The sequence below is a fragment of the Carcharhinus amblyrhynchos genome, chromosome 10 (genome assembly GCF_965287045.1).
Source record: "Carcharhinus amblyrhynchos chromosome 10, sCarAmb.v2.hapA, whole genome shotgun sequence".
In the NCBI taxonomy this organism is placed as follows: domain Eukaryota; kingdom Metazoa; phylum Chordata; class Chondrichthyes; order Carcharhiniformes; family Carcharhinidae; genus Carcharhinus; species Carcharhinus amblyrhynchos.
In genome coordinates this window covers 76,629,169-76,651,357 of record NC_137333.1, presented here as the reverse complement: position 1 = coordinate 76,651,357, position 22,189 = coordinate 76,629,169, and the positions used below count along the sequence as shown (strand labels likewise).

General features: G+C 41.0%; 1 protein-coding gene across 1 annotated transcript; it reads right to left on the bottom strand.

Annotated features, from left to right (window-relative positions):
- On the bottom strand, positions 1-21,109 carry pomp (proteasome maturation protein). Its single transcript, XM_080197407.1, has 6 exons — positions 21,035-21,109; positions 19,105-19,205; positions 7,059-7,119; positions 4,191-4,292; positions 1,469-1,562; positions 1-1,183 (listed from the first exon to the last, which is right to left on the bottom strand). The coding sequence occupies exons 1-6, from the start codon at positions 21,035-21,037 to the stop codon at positions 1,116-1,118; spliced, it is 429 nt and encodes a 142-aa protein (XP_080053533.1). The 5' UTR covers positions 21,038-21,109; the 3' UTR covers positions 1-1,115.
- Positions 21,110-22,189: the final 1,080 nt, after the last annotated feature.

The following is a 22,189-nucleotide window of genomic DNA, read 5'->3' as shown; positions in this document are numbered from 1 at the left end:
TCAAATATCATACGCATTTTTATTTCAGGAATTAAAAAAAAACAGAATCAACTACATTACTGCTCAAAGTGACAAGATTGCAATCCTAAAAAAAATCCACCATTTTTGAAATAAATTCAAGGCTTTTGTTATTTTACAGATAACACATTTTTAGATGGGGATACAGAGTGGGAAAGGAGAGGAAGCAAAATGTATAGTAACTTGACATTTTAACTTCTCTTCTGCTTCCCCTTCTGACACAATCTGGCTCTTTATTTGCCAACCAGCATCAAGTTTTATGGAATCTGAAAAAATTATGCTATTTTCTTTTTGCTTATCAGCAAAATTAATGGATTCTGGAGTCCCTGTTGGAACTTGCCAGATGAGTTTTATCTAATTTTAGCAGATGAGTTTTCAATATAGAAACACGTTCTGAGACAAGACTCTCCCAATAGGACTTAAAAGGTAAAACTGAGGAATCAAAATATACTTTGTACACTGTACCAAGTAAACAAGTTATGAAGCATCATGGGTACATTAAATCACTTAAGAATACAACCTTCTGATCAACTGGCAATAACGTTGGCATTAAACGAAATGCACAGCGAACTTGGTTTTCAACAAATACTAGGAGTATCCTACTCCTAGATCAAAGTATTTCAGCATTTGCTGTGGTACAAAATCTCTGATGATCTATAAAAGTGACTAATAGCACTGCAACCCTATTGGATATCAAATCTTTACAGACAAAATCAATCCACATTTGGAATAACTGATATAATCTTGGGACATTTTTCACATCTTAAGTCATGTCATAAATGACAAGGCATTTTAAAGTGTGTGCAACTTAACACGTTGCTATGTTTTTACACTAATGCAACTGGTGTTTAAGTATTTTAATAAGGAGTTATTCTGGAAGAGCTTGGCCTTTGTTGGCAGTCCACTTTTGTTTACCCATAAACTTTTAACATTTTCTTATCGTGCATTTGAAATCCACGTGTTCTATTTCTCTTCATTTGGACCAGTCACTTGTGAGAAGGGTCTTTATGTTTGTTGTTTCTGTAACATGCAGAACAGCCCATGCAGAGCAACAGGAAGCAATACTTGTCTCTAAAATTTTCAGCAATGTCAGTTAATTATTGTAGGCCAAGTTTGTACTCCATCATAAGATGTGGTTCACCCATAACTTCACTCTGGGCTGGATCTAAAAAGAAAAGGGAATTAAGTGGCAGTTCTTTCAATATGGATACTTCTACAAAGACTATTTGATAAGTAACTAATTAATAAACTAAATAACAGTCGACAAACTATTGACATTCAGACATTTGTATTTCTGTTCAGATATTTTAAGATTCACACCAATTGCTTTTTTTTAATATAAAAGTTAAAGCCAGGAAATCAAATCAAGTTTAAAAGACACGTACTTTTATTTGTTGTATAAATTCAGATCTAAATAAAAGAAAACATCAAGTCTTGTAAAATAACTTACCATTCAATATGTCTTCAAAGCCAATGCTTTCATCATTTCCTTGGAGGGTTTCCAGTGCAATGTTTGAGCTTATGAGGAAAGGCAAACGTTGTGCCTAATGTGAAATAGCAGAGGTATCTTAATGACAGTTTTTTGAAACAGCATTTTGAGATCAACAGTCAACCATCCAAAAAAAAAGCAAAAAGCTTGTATTCATATAGTGCTTTACCATGCCATTTGCAATAAGTTATAGCATTTCATGCATAATTGCCTTGAACTGTAATCACTTATGTAAGCAAATGTGGCAACCAAGAATGACCAATTCATTTGTTGTTTTAGTGATAATAATCAAGAGAAGCGTATTGGTCAGGTTTGGGAGAACTCCCTTGCTCTTTTACAGAAAACTCTATGCGATCTGCCTGAACAGGGATTAAGATTTGGTTAGCACAGTGTGCTCTCGGCATGGTAGTGAATTATCAGAACTATTTCATGTGTAAAAGTATTGTAGTGAAGCTTAAAGCTACAACTTCTGACCTCCACTTTGATTCAGTACTCTCACCACAAGGAGTTGAGGTTCTTTCCAATTACTTACCCAAGCAGGAAACTTGTTCTGACAGCACATATTGGGAAATCATGAATGTGTCTGCAATCTCCTGTCGACTACTCAAAAATATTCCCAAAGTTTCATGCTTAATTTAAATCTCATACAATCATTGGTATAGCAATCTAAAGCTCAAAAGTGCAAATCTTACCACAGTAAACTAGCAACTCGGCTATAACTAAAATGCAATTGCAAAAACTGCTGGATGGTTAACAACTGGCTCATGAAGGCTCCTACTCAGTTGATCTAGATACAAACCTAATTCCACACCACATAGTTGAGACATCGCCCAAAGAGCATCTTGGAACAGATCACTCCACAATGCCAGAAAGATCAGAATTTCCACCCTCTTATTTTTTCTGTGGGCTGTAGAAACCTGGACTAAAGTCAGTAGAGAAAGGTGCTATTTAAATCTCAGTGCTGAAAAGAAAAAAGCAACACTCAACAACAACTGATAGAAATAAATTGGAATTCTTGCTGCTGGGTGCACTGACTTTAGCAAAATTTCAGAGACAACCAGATAGAGGATAAAGTCAATGCCTGCTGTCCTATTTTTAACCTCAAACACAACATAAGAAATAGGAGGAGTAGGCCTTCTAGCCCTTTGAGCCTGCCCTGCCATTCAATAAGATCATGGCTGATCTGAAGTGGATCAGTTCCACTTTCCTGCTTTCTCCCCATAACCCTTAATTCCCTTGTCTATCAAAAACCTATCTACCCGTGACTTGAATATATTTAGTGAGGTAGCCTCCACCACTTGAACAGGCAGAGAATTCGAGATCCACCACCCTTTGAGTGAAGAAGTTCCTCCTCAACTCTGATCTAAACTGTCCCCTCCCCTTATCTTGAGGCTGTGCCCTCTAGTCCTGCTATCCTTTCTAAGCGGGAAGAATCTCTCTACCTCTACCCTATCCATCCCTTTCATTATCTTGTACATCTCTGTAAGATCCCCCCTCATCCTTCTAAACTCCGAGTACAGACCCAGTCTATTTAGTCTCCCTTCATAGGCCAACCCCCTCATCTCCAGTATCAGCCTCGTGAACCTCCTCTGCACTCCCTCCAAGGCCAATATATCCTTCCGCAAGTGCGGCGACCAAAACTGCACACAGTACCCCAGCTGCGGCCTCACCAGTACCCTGTACAGTTGCAGCAAGACCTCCCTACTTTTATATTCTATCCCCCTCGCTATAAAGCCCAACATTCCATTCGCCTTCTTGATCAACTGCAGACTGGGTTTTTGCGACTCGTGCACAAGGACCCCCAGGTCCCTCTGCACCATAGCACGCTACAGCTTTTCGCCTTTTAAATAATAATCCCTCCTACTATTATTTCTACCAAAGTGGATAACCTCACACTTGCTAACATTATACTCCATCTGCCTGGTCCTTGCCCATTCACTCAGCCTATCCAGATCCCTCTGCACACTTTCCACACCCTCCACACAATTTGCTTTTCCACTTGTCTTCGTGTCAAGCAAAGATTATTTGTAGTCTTCAATGGAAATATATACTAGTGTTTATTCCAGTCCATTTTTGTTGACTTACTTGTCTCATTATGCCTCCTATTTTCTATTTTTCACAAATACTATTTCCCTCCACTATTAAAGTACTGTACTTTTCTACTTCCAGTTCTGACAAAGTTCACATCCAAAACGTCAACTGTGCTGTCCTCTCCAGATGCTGACCAACCTGCCGTTTGTTGATGGTATTTTCTTTATTATTCTGCATGCATCTCATTAAATGTGAGACGCAGACAAACACAATATCAGCACCAGCCAAAAGATAGGTCTACGTAACAAAGCACAGAAGGAAATTCACTTTCTGCTAATTTTCCATGGGTAAAGCCACAGAAGATTCACACCAGTGACCAAATGTTTGTTGTTAACAAGCTGGGAAGTTATATGAACCTTGCAGATAAATGCAAGAGTTTGTAAAAACAAGTCTGCAGCTAATTAGCGATGTACATGCAAAATTCTATATTCAACCTGCAGCAGAATTTGCACGTGCCTCGTACTACAGTAAAAGTTCTGCATGCATGCTTTCAGAACTAATGTAAATATTAGCCTTGCCATGCATTGTTTACATACATTATAAAAACCTGACAAAGCGTTTAGTATTGAAGTATTTAAATAAACCACCTTACCTGTTTTACTGCTTTGTATTCCATTTGCAACTTTAGTGGAGCATGTAGTCCTTGAATATTTCTCAATGTAGTAAAATTCATTTTATCTCGATTGAGCTGAAACTGAATGCACAAAGTACATATTTTTTATGAAACTGTGAAATCAGAATGACCTGATTCATGACACTCATCCAAATGTTTCTCTTATTTCAAACAAATACAGCTTTGCCTTTTTCATAGCTACGTTTTGGTACAAACTTTTCATTTTCAACTAAGTTTTTAAGCCACATAACATGCATACATACCAATCTCCATCCCACTGCACTTGAACAATGAAGATTAGATGCAGTGTTAAAGAAAAGTTAGAAAGGAACAACTGAACCCTGATCCATAAGAAGCTAAGTGGGGGAGGCACAGAACAGGAAATGAGGAGAAAATCACATCTTCACACTCTGATAATTTCTGATCAGTTGGGTGAGAAATATAATCTTTTATATACGCTTTCAAAGGTGGGAACATGTTAGAATAATCCTTTCAGCGACCAGGACTAGCAGCAACACCGCAGAGGTAGCTAATCCGAATGGCCTCAATTACTTACAATGCAAATAAACAACTTAGACGAAAGGATTGAATACCATGCATTCAAGTTTGACGATACAAAGCTGGATATAATAGTGAGCTGTGGCTTTACCCATGGAAAATTAGCAGAAAGTGAATTTCCTTTTGTGCTTTGTTACAAAGATCTATCTTTTGGCTGGTGCTGATATAGAAAGGTTAAGTGAACTGGCAAGAAGGTAGACAGTTGAGTAACTTAGGGAAATGAGGCACAAAGAGCAGAAAAACAATATTTATTAATTGGCGAAAAACCATAAGATGGTGGCATTCAGGGGGCTTTTGGTGCTCTTGTGCAAGAAACACAGCAGACTAAATTCTGACAATTTCCCAAACTGGGTTCCGTTGGATGCATCCAGAGGGTCCAATGGAGGCCAGGCTGAGGCACAAGATTCAAAAAAACACTACATAGCTGTTTGTACAGAGACTGGTTTTCCCCTGTATTGGCTACATATTCTTCCTCTTCAGATAGTAGTCGAATTATCTCGAATGCCTGGATTGAATCTGCCTCCTCCATACTCTCGAGCAGTGCATATTTCAGATGCCAACCAGCGTGTGAAAGCTTCTCTTCATGACGCCATTTTATTTTGCCAATTATCTGAAAACGTGTGCCCTCTTTGCAACCTTTCCAATGGGAACAGATTTTCCTGATCTATTCTGTCCTGATCTCTCATGATTTTAATCGGCAATTAAAGCTGGGTCTTTCCTCGTCCACGTCTGGGATTTCTCTTTTCTTCTGATCCATTGGAACAGCATATGTGCTGTAATGAACATATAAGCAACCTCAACATTATTTAGACCAAAGTCTATCAATAGAAAAACAGAATGTATTTGATCGGCTGGAATTAAGTCGTTGGGTTTTAACTAAATACATTTCAATTATAAATTTTATAAACTCATGGATTATTAACTTAACTGTCAAATCAAATTTTTTAAACTAGAATACATTTTAAAAACTTAGTGATCAATAGTTTGGCACTCATTACCAAATATTAATGGACATAGGACATATTTTAGTAACTATAATGAAATTTAAAATGTGCATTGATTCTTTCCTCCTAATATTGTATGGAGTTTGTTCTTTTTTGGTTTCTCATTTTCTGCTTTGACTGTTGAAAGTTAACACTTCAATCAGGTGGCTATTTTGCATGCGCTTTAAAGGATATCATGCTAAACCATCAGGGGTAGTAATCTGGTTCCCAATAAGGAATCCATTCATTACTTCTGAGTTTGTTTTACTAGAAGATTTAAACAGATGTGAATAAACCTAATGTCAGGTGCCAGTTGGATTCCTTGCATCTTTTTCAAATTGTAATAGAACCTTCTAGACCTGATGTTAAGTCATCTGATAAATCAACAATTCTTGATGTCATTCCCCTGAAATACAAGCCTGCAGTCTTTTGCCAGGATTTGAGTGATTGCATAAGTTTGATGTGCATGTTCAGATTTTAAGCAAATGTCGTCTTAGAAATTTTAATGAACAAGCTTTTTTACATAATTTAGCTCAGGTAAATTGGTATAGAATTTAATTCCTTCTGCAGCTGATGCATGGTTTTATTAAAAAACGCTTTTAGTTACATTATTGATAAACATGCATCAAGGAAGATGTTCAGAATTAAAAGCTGTAGTAGCCCCTCATTTAACTCTTTGCTCTCTGCCTGACTTCAGCAAAAGAATGTACCCTGAAGAATAGCAAAAACTACTAAGACCCAGATAGACTGGCTTTCCTTCAGTCAAATTAGAAATAGATGTACTCAGGCCATAAGAAAGATAAAGACAGATTATCACAAACACCGATGCACTACTTTGGGATGCAATCCCAATAACCTTAGGCAAACTGCGAAGTGGTTAGACAATAACATTGACCTTGGGTTTCTTAACCATGAGGAAATATGTCCTGTAGCATTTAAATATCTTGTATGCCTAAACAACAAGTGGAAATCATTGTTCACATCTCTTCTCATTGAAGTGTGGACCCTGCCCTCATGAGGTTATCATGCATACATTTTTGAACACAAATCACAATAAAATGCAGGAACAGGAATCATGACTTTTTCCTGTCAGCTCAAATGCAGTGAAGCTATCCAAAGTACCCCAACCTTTGCTGTGACTGACTAGCAAATCCGATATGAAGCAACGCATGGAATCTAGGAGTTTGTAGTTATTGTGACCTTACATCTCACTGTACCGCACCTGTACTTACTAGATCATTAAGGAATATAAATATATACGGCATTAAAATGTATTTAAAGTAGAACTTAAAGTTTCTGGACTTACATTGTTTTCCAAAACTTCCAGCGGGTGACTTGGCATAAGTTCAGACTTTACATTGGAGAACCTTAAAGATAAGAAAATATGGAACTAGCGTAAAAAAAAAATTGTAATTTTTATGGTATTTAATACTTGATGGGTTCTGACTTAATAAAAGGCTGTGGTCCAAATCTCAGCCTTCAATTTTTCCTTGTTTTCTGCTTCCTAACATACTCTCCCAGTGTTTGTGTCTTTTTCTCATATGTCCATTTGTTTCACTTTAACTAGATCTACCGTCTAAGGTATGTTCCTGTCTCTTGCTTTGCAGTCTGTCATGCTTCCAAGGTTGGCATTATTAAACCTCAAGCACAACAGGAATGATAGAATTTCATTTATATAAGAGAATATATAATTTTCCAGTACAAATCCCAAGGAGACTGCACTATCTATACTCCATCAATCTAAAACCATCTCTCTATATACTATTAACTCCTGACATTCATGGCTGTTATCCTTTCAGATCGAAAAATGAACAAGAGACTGTTTTAGGGATAAGAAACAAAGATACAAACTACTCAACAAAAATTGAACAATTTTAATTTACTATGGAATGTTTACTTTTATTCATAACTCGCAACACTACTGAAGCTACAATAGCCTTCAGGTGCCATCATTACATACAAAAGTGGCAATCAAGAAGTGCCCCAGGGGTCGGTGCTGGGGCCTCAGCTTTTTACCATTTATATAGATGATCTGGAGGAGGGAACTGAGCGTAGGGTGTCGAAATTTGCTGATGACACCAAGATTGGGGGAACGGCAAATTGTGCGGCGGGTGTGGAGAGTCTGCAGAAGGATCTAGATAGGCTGGGCGAATGGGCCAGGAAATGGCAAATGGAATTTAATGTTGGCAAGTGTGAGGTGGTCCACTTTGGTAGGAATAATGGTAGGAAGGACTATTACTTACGAGGCGAAAAACTGCAGCAGGCGACGGTGCAGAGGGACCTCGGGGTCCTTGTGCATGAGTCGCAAAAACCCAGCCTGCAGGTGCAGCAGGTGGTCAGGAAGGCGAATGGGATGCTGGCCTTCATAGCGAGGGGGATTGAATATAAAAGTAGGGAGGTCTTGCTGCAGCTGTATAGGGCATTGGTGAGGCCGCAGCTGGAGTACTGTGTGCAGTTTTGGGCGCCGCACCTGCGCAAAGATATTTTGGCCTTGGAGGGAGTGCAGAGGTTTACTAGGCTGATACCGGAGTTGAGGGGGTTGAGCTATGAGGAGAGGCTGAATAAACTAGGCTTGTACTCGTTGGAGTTTGGAAGAATGAGGGGAGATCTCATTGAGACGTATAAGATGATGAATGGGATGGATAGGATAGAGGTGGAGAGACTCTTCCCGCTCAAAAAAGACAGTAGGACGAGGGGGCACAGCCTCAAGATAAAGGGGAGGTGGTTTAGAATGGAGTTGAGGAGGAACTTCTTCACTCAAAGGGTGGTGAATCTCTGGAATTCTCTGCCCGTTGAAGTGGTGGAGGCTGCCTCGCTAAATATTTTTAAGACGCGGGTTGATGGGTTTTTGATAAGAGAGGGGATTAAGGGTTATGGGGAGAGGGCGGGAAGGTGGAACTGAGCCACGACAGATCAGCCATGATCTTATTGAATGGCGGGGCAGGCTCGAAGGGCTAGATGGCCTACTCCTGCTCCTATTTCTTATGTTCTTATTTGCTCCAATACACATAACTCAAAACGGAAAGGTCCATTCAATCCAGCCAATCTTTTGATATTAGCAAACAGAACAGTAATTGACAAACTATACTTTTAAACATAGACATCAAAGAGAATACAAAATAGATCATAAATCACCCAATCATCAGCTCCTTGTAGTAACTGCTGTACTATTGCAACTATAAGATAACACTATAAAGTGCAAATTTCTTGTGTTTCAATCCAAAACCAGTGGGTAGAATGCAATACTATACTGCCATGCAGAAAGACCACCACTGTGTTGACATTGAACCATTACAAGAAGATTAAAAATGTTTTGGTGCTTGAGAAATTCCTGCTTATCCAGCCTGAAAGGAAATTGTAGCTCACATTCTTCAGCTCAGTCCTTGATCAATCATATCTCTATTTAGTTCCTTCACTTAGGTGGCAATGTTGTCACGTTTAAAAACGTACAAAAGCCAAATGCTTCTTTGCTAAGAGTTGAACGACTATTAACAATTAAGAGCACTGTACAGAGCATTGATCAAATTTTATCTGCGATGCCATGTTCAGTTTTGGGCATTGAACACTGGAACGATACTGATCCTGGAGAGGGTGCAATTTAGATTCACCAGAACATCAGGGCTTATGAAGTTACATTATGAGGACAATTTACACAATGTTAGCATCTCTTTCAGTACAGAAAAGTAATATCTCTGGAATTAAGAATCTATTGATGACCATGAAGCCGTTGTCAATTGTCAGAAAAGCAATTGTCTGGTTCACTAATGTCTTCTAGGGAAGGAAATCTGCCGTCCTTACCTTGTCTGCCTACATGGGACTCCAGAGCCACAGCAATGTGGTTGACTCTCAACTGCCCTTTGCACAAGGGCAGCTAGGGATGGGCAATAAATGCTATGATGTGGAGATGGCAGCGTTGGACTGGGGTAAACAGTAAGAAGTCTCGTAACACCTGGTTAAAGTCAACAGGTTTATTTGGTAGTAAACGTGACTTGTTATTTGGTAGTAAATGCCACTAGTGGCATTTATAGAACATAGAACACAGAACACTACAGCACAAACAGGCTCTTCGGCCCACAAGTTGTGCTGATCATACCCACACCTACCAGGCCATAGAACTAGCTATAACTCCCAATCCCATTAAATCCCATGTACTCATCCAGAAGTCTTTTAAAGACCCCAGTGAGTTCGCCTCTACCAACACCGACTGCAGCCGATTCCACTCTCTCATCACCCTCTGAGTGAAAAACTTACCCCTGACATCTCCTCTGTACCTGCTCCCCAGCACCTTAAACCTGTATCCTCTCGAAGTGACCATTTCAGCCCTGGGAAATAGCCTCTGAGAATCCACCCGATCTATACCTCCCAACATTTTATAAACCTCTATCAGGTCGCCTCTCAACTTTTGTCTCTCCAGGGAGGAGACCTAGCTCCCTCAACCTAGCTTCATAAGGCATGCCTCCCAATCCAGGCAACATCCTTGTAAATCTCCTCTGCACCCTCTCAATAGCTTCCACATCCTTCTGTAGTGAGGTGACCAGAACTGCACACAGTACTCCAAGTGGGGTCTTATAAAGTTGCAGCATTACCTCCCGACTCCTAAACTCAATCCCTTGATTAATGAAGGCGAGCACACCATACACCTTCTTGACCACATCCTCCACCTGCGAGGCCGATTTAAGAGTCCTATGGACCCGGACCCCAAGGTCCTTCTGCTCCTCCACACTGCTATAATATCCTTGATATTATACTCCTTCGTCCAAATAAACCTGCTGGACTTTAACTTGGTGTTGTGAGACTTCCTAGAATAAATGCTAGCCAGCCTGTGACACACATGAACCACAAATGAATAAAAAATGAAGCTAACCATGATCTAACTAAATAGCAAGTCAGGCTTGAGGGGCTAAATGGTCCATTCCTGTTCCTTAGGCTCCTAGGTTCATTTCTGTTCCTTATGCTCCTAAAGCACAAGCGAGTTACCTAGAACAGAGTCAGCTATCATGTCAAAGTTTAAAACCTACATTTTCAAATAATCTATTTCTCAGTGCTTAATCATTAAATGTGCATCTATATATAGTAACCGCGTGACCCATTTCCAGAAACCACTAATTAATTCTCCAGAATAACATTTCATTGTTTGTTTCTGCAGAACTGATGTTTTTGGCTCCACAACCAGGAAAGACAAGTACTGAAATATGATGGCTGTTTGAATAACAAGGTAGGTCCATGCTAACACAAAATCAAAAATACTTCCTTTTTGGTTTCACTCAGTTGCTTTACACAATAACAACTTGTATAACTAAATGGTGTTTTTGCAAAACTAAGCTGAGATACAAATATATTAACATGTTGTCATATCAAAATAAATTCCAAACTGCCTTTCTGATCTCATTTCTGTTGTTCTGTAGGATTACATTTGAAAACTGCTCAAGGGCATTTTGTTAAAGCAGAAGTTACAAGATATAAATTACAGAGACAGAACTATGTCATCACTAGCTCTTTCAAGATTAGTGTATGATATATTCCAAGCTATGTCTAATAACTTTTTCCAAAGAATATGCATTCTCATGAATCATACCTGCACCAAGTTTGGAAAATCCCTTAGGCAATCTATCAGGTTTCAGAACCGTTACCAGCACATCTACAATCAAGACAACTCATAAATTTGACTAAACTCAACCCAATAAAAATGTAGGGCAGAGAGATACTGATATACTCATATCCCTTACATAACTCAGATCCTCTATGAAATCCAATGAACTCTTCAGTGCATGTGATGTAAGAATGGTGTATTAGTTTGCAACTTTAATACAATATTTATTCTTATAATATCCCATCCACCAATTTCCTGTTACCTGAATTTGTCACTGCATCATTGTCACATTGCCATAATTTTTAACTTGATTATTTATTCATGATTTTGTTTAATGCAAGTCACACTGCAATTCAACCTTTTGACTACAAGCATTGTTTCTTAAGTAAAATACCATTATTATATTGATACTTTATATCTAACTAGATTTTCTTGAAAACAAGCAAAAAAATTATCAATTTTTCTCCTAATGCTTTTTAGATATTATTTCAGATCAAAGGTCTTTTTTTGTAGCTCATAAGAACATAAGAAATAGGAGCAGGAGTAGGCTATCTAGCCCTTCGAGCCTGCCCCACCATTCAATAAGATCATGGCTGATCTGTCGTGTCTCAGTTCCACATTCCCGTCCGCTCCCCATAACCCTTAATCCCCTCGCTTACCAAAAACCCATCAACCCACATCTTAAAAATATTTAGCGAGGCAGCCTCCACCACCTCAACGGGCAGAGAATTCCAGAGATTCACCACCCTTTGAGTGAAGAAGTTCCTCCTTAACTCCGTTCTAAACCGCGCCCCCCCCCCCCCCCCCCCGCCCCTTATCTTGACGATGTGCCCCCTAGTCCTACTGTCCTTTCTGAGCGGGAAGAGTCTCTCCACCTCTATCCTATCCATCCCATTCATCATCTTATGTCTCAATGAGATCTCCCCTCATTCTTCTAAACTCCAACGAGTACAAGCCTAGTTTATTCAGCCTCTCCTCATAGCTCAACCCCCTCAACTCCGGTATCAGCCTAGTAAACCTCCTCTGCACTCCCTCCAAGGCCAAAACATCCTTGCGTAAGTACGGTGACCAAAACTGCACACAGTACTCCAGCTGCAGCCTCACCAATGCCCTATACAGCCGCAGCAAGACCTCCCTACTTTTATATTCAATTCCCCTCGCTATGAAGGCCAGCATCCCATTCGCCTTCCTGACCACCTGCTGCACCTGCAGGCTGGGTTTTTGCGACTCATGCACAAGGACCCCGAGGTCCCTCGGCACCGTCGCCTGCTGCAGTTTTTCGCCTCGTAAGTAATAGTCCTTTCTACCATTATTCCTACCAAAGTGGACCACCTCGCACTTGCCAACATTAAATTCCATTTGCCATTTCCTGGCCCATTCGCCCAGCCTATCTAAATCCTTCTGCAGACTCTCCGCACCCTCCGCGCAATTTGCCGTTCCACCAATCTTGGTGTCATCAGCAAATTTCGACACCATACACTCGGTTCCCTCCTCCAGATCATCTATATAAATGGTAAATAGCTGAGGCCCCAGCACCAACCCCTGGGACACGCCACTTGTCGCCAACCGCCAATCCGAATAGCACCCATTAACCCCCACTCTCTGTCTCCTATTTGACAGCCAATCCTCTATCCACGCTAACACCCTACCCCCAACTCCATGCCCCCTTACCTTCTCACCTTCTTGTGAGGTACCTTGTCAAACGCCTTCTGAAAATCAAGAAAGACCACATTCACCACTCTCCTCTATCCACCGCCCTAGACACATCCTCATAGAACTCCAATAAATTTGTCAGACACGACTTCCCCTTAACGAAACCGTGCTGCATCTGCTCTATCAAGCAATTCCCCTCAAGATGCCTCGCTATTTCCTCCTTGATGACGGACTCTAACATTTTACCTACAACATACGTTAAACTAACCGGCCTATAATTCCCTGCCTTTTGCCTGGCACCCTTCTTAAACAACGGCGTAACATTAGCCGCTTTCCAATCTTCCGGCACTTCCCCAGAATCCAGCGACGTTTGGAAAATAATCACCAGGGCATCCACTATCACCTCCGCCGTTTCTTTCAGAACCCTCGGATGCATTCCAAACGGTCCTGGGGACTTGTCCACAATCACTCCCTCCAGTCTGTCGAGCACCGCCTCTCTAGTAACAATAATGTCATTGAGACCCTCCAGTCCTACCACCTTTCCATCACTAACACCCGGCAAATTATTCACGTCTTCCTCTGTGAAGACCGAAACAAAGAAGTTATTCAAGACCTCAGCCATTTCCCCATCCCCTACCACTAAGTCCCCCCTCTCATCCTCTAAGGGTCTAACGTTCACCCTAGCCAGCCTCTTCCTTTTTATATATTTATAAAAACTCTTGGTATCCTTTTTTATATCAAGTGCTAGCCCAGCTTCATAGTTTCTCCTACCCTTCATCATCATCTTCTTTGTCAATCTTTGTTGACATTTAAACCTCTCCCAATCCTCTTCTCGCCCACTACTCTTAGCTACTCTAAACGCCTCTGCTTTTTTAACATTTTCCTTCATCTCCTTCGTTATCATGAATCAAATAAATCAAGTGCATTGGCCAGATTATTACTAATGATCATACAAAGAACAAATTGGACTAGTTGACTGAATGACTTGTTTCCCGCCATTTTAAATTTTCAAAATTTAAAATCATGAGGGGTTTAGACAGCGTGGATGGAGAGAAACTGTTTCCAGCGGTGGGACGGTGGAGAACTATAGGACATAAATTTAAGAAGCAAAGTAACATATGCAATTTTTTTTAAGACAATAGTTAGGATCTGGAATGCATTGCTTGAGGGAGTGGTGAAAGCAGGTTCAATCAGGGTTCTCAAAGGGAATTGGACAATTGTAAGAGAAAACAAATCTGCAGGGCCATTGGGAATTCGATTCGCCAAGTTGTTCTTGTAGAGAGCTGGTGCAGACATGATGGTCTGAACTACGTCCTCTTGTACTGTAATAATTCTATGATTATGTAACAAATACCAGGCACGTCAATTTTCACCTTGTTGCAGATACATTTTTTGACTCAATTAGAATTACATAATTAGAACATCATGACAATGTCAATTTCAGCACTCTGCAGATTTGTTTAACTCTAAAAACAAATACACTAGTTTCTGGATGACAAATGTCATTTTAAAACAACTTCAGCCCTGAAATACAAAGAAAAATACATAAGACAAAAATAGAATCAAAGGATAGAACCACAGAATCCCTACAGTGCAGCAAGTGGCCATTCAGCCCATCAAGTCTGTACTGATTCTCCAAAAGAGCATCCCACCCAGATCCTCCACTGTATCCCATATTTACCATGGCTAATCCACTTAAACGGCTCGCTAGCACAGTGGTTAGCACTGCTGCTTCACAATTCCATAGACCTGGGTTCGATTCCTGGCTTGGGTCACTATCTGTGTGGAGTTTGCACATTCCCCTCGCGTCTGCGTAGGTTACCTCCAGGTGCTCCAGTTTCCTCCCACAGTCGAAAGATGTGCAGGTTAGGTTGATTGGCCATACTAAAATTGCCCCTTAGCGTCCTGAGATGTGTGGGTTAGCAGGTAAGTGTGTAAGGATATGGGGGTAGGGCCTGGGTGGGATTGTGGTCAGTGCAGACTCAATGGGCCAGATGGCCTCCTTCTGCACTGTAGGGTTTTTATGCTTCATATTTCTATGATCTTTGGATACAAAGAGGCTAGTTAGCATGGCAAATCCATCTGACCTAAACATCACAGGACAATAGGCAATATTGGCACAAGGAGCTTTTTGCATGCATTTAATATCATAGATCATAGCATCCCCACAGTGCAGAAGATCATCAATTGGCCCATCAAGTCTGCACCAACAACAATCTTACCCTGGCCCTATCTCTGTAACTCCAATATATTTACCCCATTAATTCCCCTAACACGCAAATGATTTAGCATGGCAAATCCACATAATCTGCACATCTTTGGATCAAACTCCAGTGGTAATAGCTAATAACAGACAAAACCAATGTAGTTGCATCAATAATACCTATGTTCCAAGAACAAATAAATAACTATGGGTGAATAAGTCACTATTTATAAAAGAATCATTGGTTGAAGGTTTAAATATTAAATGGAATATAATATGGGAAAATGTGTAACACCCATTTTTGCAGGAAGAATAAAAAAGCCTATTATGTAAATGGCATGAGATTGAGAGCTCCGAGATAGAGTCATAGAGTTTATAGCATGGAACAGGCCCTTTGGCCCAACTTGCCCATATCACCTTTTTTTTTAAACCATTAAACTAGTCCTAGTTGCCCACATCCCTCCAACCCATGTAACTGTCTAAACGCTTTTTAAAAAACAAATTTGTACATGCCTCTATTACCACCTCTGGCAGCTTGTTCTAGACACTTGCCACCCTCTTTGTGAAATAATTGCACCTTTGGACTATTTTGTATCTCTCCACTTAAACTTATGCCCTCTATTTTTAGACTCCCCTACTTTTGAGAAAAGGTATTGACTATCTAGCTGATGTACGCCCCTTCATTTTATAGACCTCTATAAGGTTACCTTTAAGCCTCCTACGCTGCAGGAAAAAGTCCCAGTTTACCCAGCCTCTCCTTATAACTCAAAGCATCGATTCTTGGTAGCATCTTGGTAAATCTTTTCTGCACTCTTTCTAGTTTAATAGTATCCTTTCTACAATAGGGTGACCAGACTGTATACAGTATTCCAACTGGGGCCTTACTAATGCCTTGTACAACTTCAACAAGATGTTCCAAACTCCTGCATTTAATGTTCTGACCAATGAAATAAAACGTGTTGAATGCCTTCTTCACCACTCTATCCACCTGTGACTCCACTTTCAAGGAGCTTTGAAGCTGTACCCCTGGATCTCTTTGTTCTATAACTTTCCCCAGTGTCCAACCGTTAGCTAAGTAAGTCCTGCCCTGGTTCACCTCACATTTATCTAAATCAAACTTCATCTGCCATTCACTGGCCCATTAAGATCCCATTGTAATCCTAGATAACCTTCTTCACTGTCCACTGTGCCACCAATCGTGGGTGCGTAACCCTGGAAAAAATACCACTGGTACATTAAAAGGGGTTGTTATTTTCTTTGAACATTTCTCTTTACCAGGAATAAAAATATTGAAAATGAGGAAAAATGCTGCATGACTAACAGTCAAGCAACATCCAATCGAGTAATGAGTCATTTTGCTGTCCACGTAAGGGTAGAAAGGCAGTACATCACAAGGATGGATGTGCTGGCCAGCTAACTGCTAAATGCCTAAACAAGTTATGTGACAAAACTTCTAGGAATATAGGGGAAGAACATTCTATTCCTGATTTGGATCACTGTCGTTGCGAAGTGTTCTTCTCGTGTCTGTGTGTTTTTCCTGCAGTTTCCTCCCAGTCTGAAGGACGTGCTGGTTTGGCACTGCTAAACTTTCCCTCAGCGTGCCTGAACAGCCGCCAGAGTGTGGCGGAGCGGATTTTCATAGTAACTTCATTGCAGTGTTAATACAAGTCTAATTGTGACACTAACAAAATAAACCATACTAAACATTTAATAACAGTTGATAACCTCTCTTTTCAGCATCCTTCATTTTATTGATACCAATATCTGTGGCTGTCTCTTCAGTGCCCTAGGCCCCAAGCTTTGGAATGCCCTATAGCTATCAGATTCTCTACTTAACTTTCCTCCTCTAAAACACTTGTTAAAACCTTCTTGATTAAATCTTTGGGTCATCTAACCTTCGATTTCTTATGGGGCTCGGTATCACATTCCATTTTGCAATACTTGCCTGGATGGGTACAGCTGTAATATGAATTTTGAAAACATCCAGGACAAATCAATCTGCTTGTTTGGTGCTTGATCCATTAGCCTAAAAGCACATCCTCACCAACAACATATCATGTCTGCAATGTGTACTATTTACAAGATGTACAGAAGCATCTTGCCAAGGATTCTTCAACAACACTTTCCAAACCTGAGACTTTTCACCCCCATAAGAAAAAGAATGGAAGTGTTGGGAAAACTATTGCCTTGAAGTCCTCACACAAGTTACACACAATCTGAACTATGATGTATACCTTCCATTTCACTGGGTCAAAATCCTGCAGCTTATCAAATAGCATTGTGGGAACACAGGCTGCAATGATTCAAGGCAATTGCTCATCATGACTTTTTCAGACATAGTCAATATATCTTTAAATAAAAATGATTCCTGCACCACCCACTTCCAAAATTGTTTTATAATTATTTGGTATGTAGATTAATTTTAAAAATAAAACAATGCCATTGCCTTTAATACATGAACACTTGTACGAGAGCATATTTTATTTGGCTAATATGAGCGACTTTTAGACCAATGGTTCAGTCACATCGAGCTTGCAAAGGGACTTTATCAAAGTAACCAGGTGATAAAACACAAGGCTACCAGCTGAATGACAGACTAATCACGACATACTCAAGGTAACGGGGCGAAAAACTGCAGCAGGCGACGGTGCAGAGGGACCTCGGGGTCCTTGTGCATGAGTCGCAAAAACCCAGCTTGCAGGTGCAGCAGGTGGTCAGGAAGGCAAATGGGATGCTGGCCTTCATAGCGAGGGGGATTGAATATAAAAGTAGGGAGGTCTTGCTGCAGCTGTATAGGGCATTGGTGAGGCCGCAGCTGGAGTACTGTGTGCAGTTTTGGGCGCCGCACCTGCGCAAAGATATTTTGGCCTTGGAGGGAGTGCAGAGGAGGTTTACTAGGCTGATACCGGAGTTGAGGGGGTTGAGCTATGAGGAGAGGCTGAATAAACTGGGCTTGTACTCGTTAGAGTTTAGAAGAACGAGGGGAGATCTCATTGAGACGTATATGATGATGAATGGGATGGATAGGATAGAGGTGGAGAGACTCTTCCCGCTCAAAAAAGACAGTAGGACTAGGGGGCACAGCCTCAAGATAAAAGGGGGGCAGTTTAGAACGGAGTTGAGGAGGAACTTCTTCACTCAAAGGGTGGTGAATCTCTGGAATTCTCTGCCCGTTGAAGTGGTGGAGGCTACCTCGCTAAATATGTTTAAGACGCGGGTTGATGGGTTTTTGATAAGAGATGGGATTAAGGGTTATGGGGAGAGGGCGGGAAAGTGGAACTGAGCAGCGACAGATCAGCCATGATCTTATTGAATGGCGGGGCAGGCTCGAAGGGCTAGATGGCCTACTCCTGCTCCTATTTCTTATGTTCTTATGCCCACAAAATATTACACCAATCAAATCCCAACATTTCTCCTGCTTTTTCAGGCAATACTCCCTCAAAGGCTGACACCTGGAAAAATGCAGCAAAATAATATAAACTCAGGGTAAATAACTTATATTTTGGAGAAGGAAAGCAGATTGGCTTGGGACTGCAAAGAAGAGAAGGTGCTTCAACTTCAGCAGCATTCTCTGAATCAATAGTTCAGAACATAACTTATTTGTGCTGTACTATGTCCAACAGTAATGTCAGACTCTATGTTCATCCAACAGAATAACTCATGTCCCTTGGTCCTCACAGATCGCAAGGGTCACGGTGACAAAGATGGAGAACCAGAAGACAAACAAAGCAGTAATGGTGTCAACTTGGAAGGACAAAAACTACTTAGACAAACAAACTGGCTAGGTATTTAACGGAACTTCACATCAAGTTATTTGTTTCAAAATACTTAATGATGTCATGCTACAATTGTGTAATTTCAGTATTAGTCAGCTATTAACATCCAAAAATTACATACAATACTTACCCTCGGCGCAATGTATCATGCACACCATAGGGTCCTGCATGAGGAGCAAGTTCACCAACAGGAACACTGTCCTTCAGCTGGGATTTAAGTCCTCTGGTATACTGTAACAAACAATATAAATACCTAAAATGTGGGCTTTATTTGCAAATATTATACAGCTTACAATAGGCACAGTGAAATGCTACGCAACTGCCCAGTTTCCCAGAGGAGCACTTCATTTATAATGGAGCAGATTTGTTGCCAGTGTACAGATTTTGGGGGTGTAAATAAATAGATATTGTACTTAATGTACTAAGAGCAGCCAACAGCACCTGTATGACTTAGCACAATGCACATCATCCTCCATTTGTTCATGCTCTCAATTCACAGGACGTCATAAGGGACACCCAATGTTATATACACTTGATTGGGAATTTTTGATCAAGCTGTTAGTAAATTGACAATACAATTACTTACAAACTTTACTATTTTACCTTAAGGCAAGCCTTTTAAAATTTGGATGCAACGTTATTATAAAAGTGACTAGAGATGCTGTCATACAAACAAACTACTGGCATACCCTTATCCTCAACAACCTTTGGTATCACAATTTGCAGAACAGTACTCCCCACAATATGGAATCCAATTCTTGAAAGTCAGTCATGCTGTCCATCAAATATTGCATGTCATATTGCAAGTATTGTAGTAGTGTAACATATAGGGTGTGGCAAGCTCACCCTGAATCAGTCATATGAGCCCAAACAATCTATATGTAACATAGTATGGGCAATAAATGCTGGCCTTGCCAATATGTCCATTGCTCATGAATGAGTGCCATCTTTTGGAGGCAAAATTAAACAAAGCTTCCATACGTCACAGTTGAAAATTTAACAAATCTGAAGGTCAGTTCTAACGTAGAAACAGAAAGAAACATAGAAGCAGGAGTAGACCAGTCAGTCCTTCAAGCCTGTTGTCATTCATTCTGATCATGGCAAATCATCAAATTCAATATCCTGATCCCCCTTCTTCTCATATCTCTTGATCCCTTTAGCCCCAAGAACTATATCTAGTTTCTTCTGAAATCACACAGTTCTAACCAACATCTATTCCTCAAACATAACTACAAAAATAAACACGATCTTTTGTCATTGCCACATGGCTGGTTGTGTACAGCAGTTTCCTCTAGTTACCTGGTTATAAAGCTATGTGAACTACCCTGAGGTTCTGAAAGACACTAAATAAATGCAGGTATTTTTCTTTTACAAGATCAGGATTCCCCCTCAAAAATAAATGCAAGTGGGTGAAAAATAAAACATGCTGGTGGCATGGTGGCACAGTAGTTAGCACTGCTGCCTCACAGCTTCAGGGCCCCAGGTTCAATTTCAGCCTCAGGTCACTGTCCTCCCACAGTCCAAAGATGTTTAGTTTAGGTTGGACGATGTGTCTTGCGTCTGGCGGATTAGCAGAGTAAATGCACGAGGTTACAGGAATAGGGCCTACGTGGGATTGTAATCAGTACAGACTCGATGGGCCAAATGGCCTTCTTCTGTACTGTAGGGATTCTATGCTTTCCGCAAATTTTGTTGCGGCCAAGATGGACTGAAATACAATACAATAGAACTCTAGGTGCTGCTTTATGGAGGAACCCACTAATGAAAAGTTTCGCTTTGGGCCGATGGGGTCCAGAGGGAACAGTGAAGTGAATGAGGCGATCTGAGGGAACTCAGTCCCGGAGGCCAGGGAAATCACTCCCGGCGCTGTGACCTTGAGCAGGCCGGAGGCTGCAGCCGGCCCGGCCGGTGACTAATCAAAATTAAGATCCGCCGGCCGGCTACCCGCCGCCGCCGCCGTCTCTCAGGCGTTGGCCCTCCCTCTCTTCCGCCAGCCCCAGGCTCCTCTACCCTCCCGCAGTGCCTCCTCAGGACACCCCCACTCTCTCTCCGCTTCTCACCATCTCCAAAGCCCGATTTTTCACCCTGCCTTCACTCAACGACAACTTCCGGCCTCGTGATGGAAACGTCGCGTCACTTTCTGTCCTGTGACCCGCCCGCCGTCACTTCCGGCGGTTCGTTCTTGTTGCCGTGCGCGGCGGAAGATGTTTTCATGGAATTTCGGATCACCATCTGCCTCCAACATCAACATACTGTTCTCAGGAAGCAAAAGTTCAATGATTCACACATTCCGCCCCCTCCCCCCAAAAAAACTACCTGGCTCAGAGAGGTGTCACTCATTTTGGATGAAAAATGACCAATTTGGATCACTTAACATGACAACCACAACTTGCATTTGTATAGCACTAGTAACATTGTTAAAAATGCAGTCAGGTACCTCGCAGGAAGGCGAGCAGACAAAAAGTGATACCGAGCCAAAGGAAAGATATTAAGACAGGTGATCAGAAGCTTGGTGGAAGAGGTAGGTTTTAAGTGAGGAGAAATGGTAAGGAGGAAGACAATCCTGAAAATTACGAAAGGCAAATGATGTATTTATATATTGGTAACAGCGGCTGCCAAGTCATATGTATGTGAGACAGGTCTGGAAGTTACTCAGGAGAAATTGTCTCATGGTGGGTTTTATTTGCTACTCAAATGAAGCTTTAAACTTATGTGGAAATTTCTTATGTAAACAAATTAATTTATTTTGAAATGAACTAATGAAAAGACAGGTACAAGGAGACAATGACATTTGAAGCTCACACCCAATCTTCATACACAACAGTGTGATTTTAGTTGCCCAGTCTAACTGATCTCAGAACTAAGATTTTCTTCATTGTAGAAACAGCAAAAATAGAAGCGTAGTGGACCATTCAGCCCTTTGAGTCTGCTCCACCATTCAATATCATGTCTGATCCTCCATTTCAATGCAAAACTCCCACTCTCTCCAGACCTCTGATATCTTTAGAATCTGGAACTTGGCCTCCACAGCCTTCTGAGGTGGAGATTTCCACAGATCCACCACTCTCCAAGTGAAGAGATTTCCCTTCATCCTTAGTCCTAAATGACTAATCTGCAACCTGAGATTGTGACCCCTTGTTCTAGACCTCCCCAACCAGCTAGAGAAAACAACATCCCTGCATCTAGTTTGTCCAGCCCTGCCAGAATTTTATACA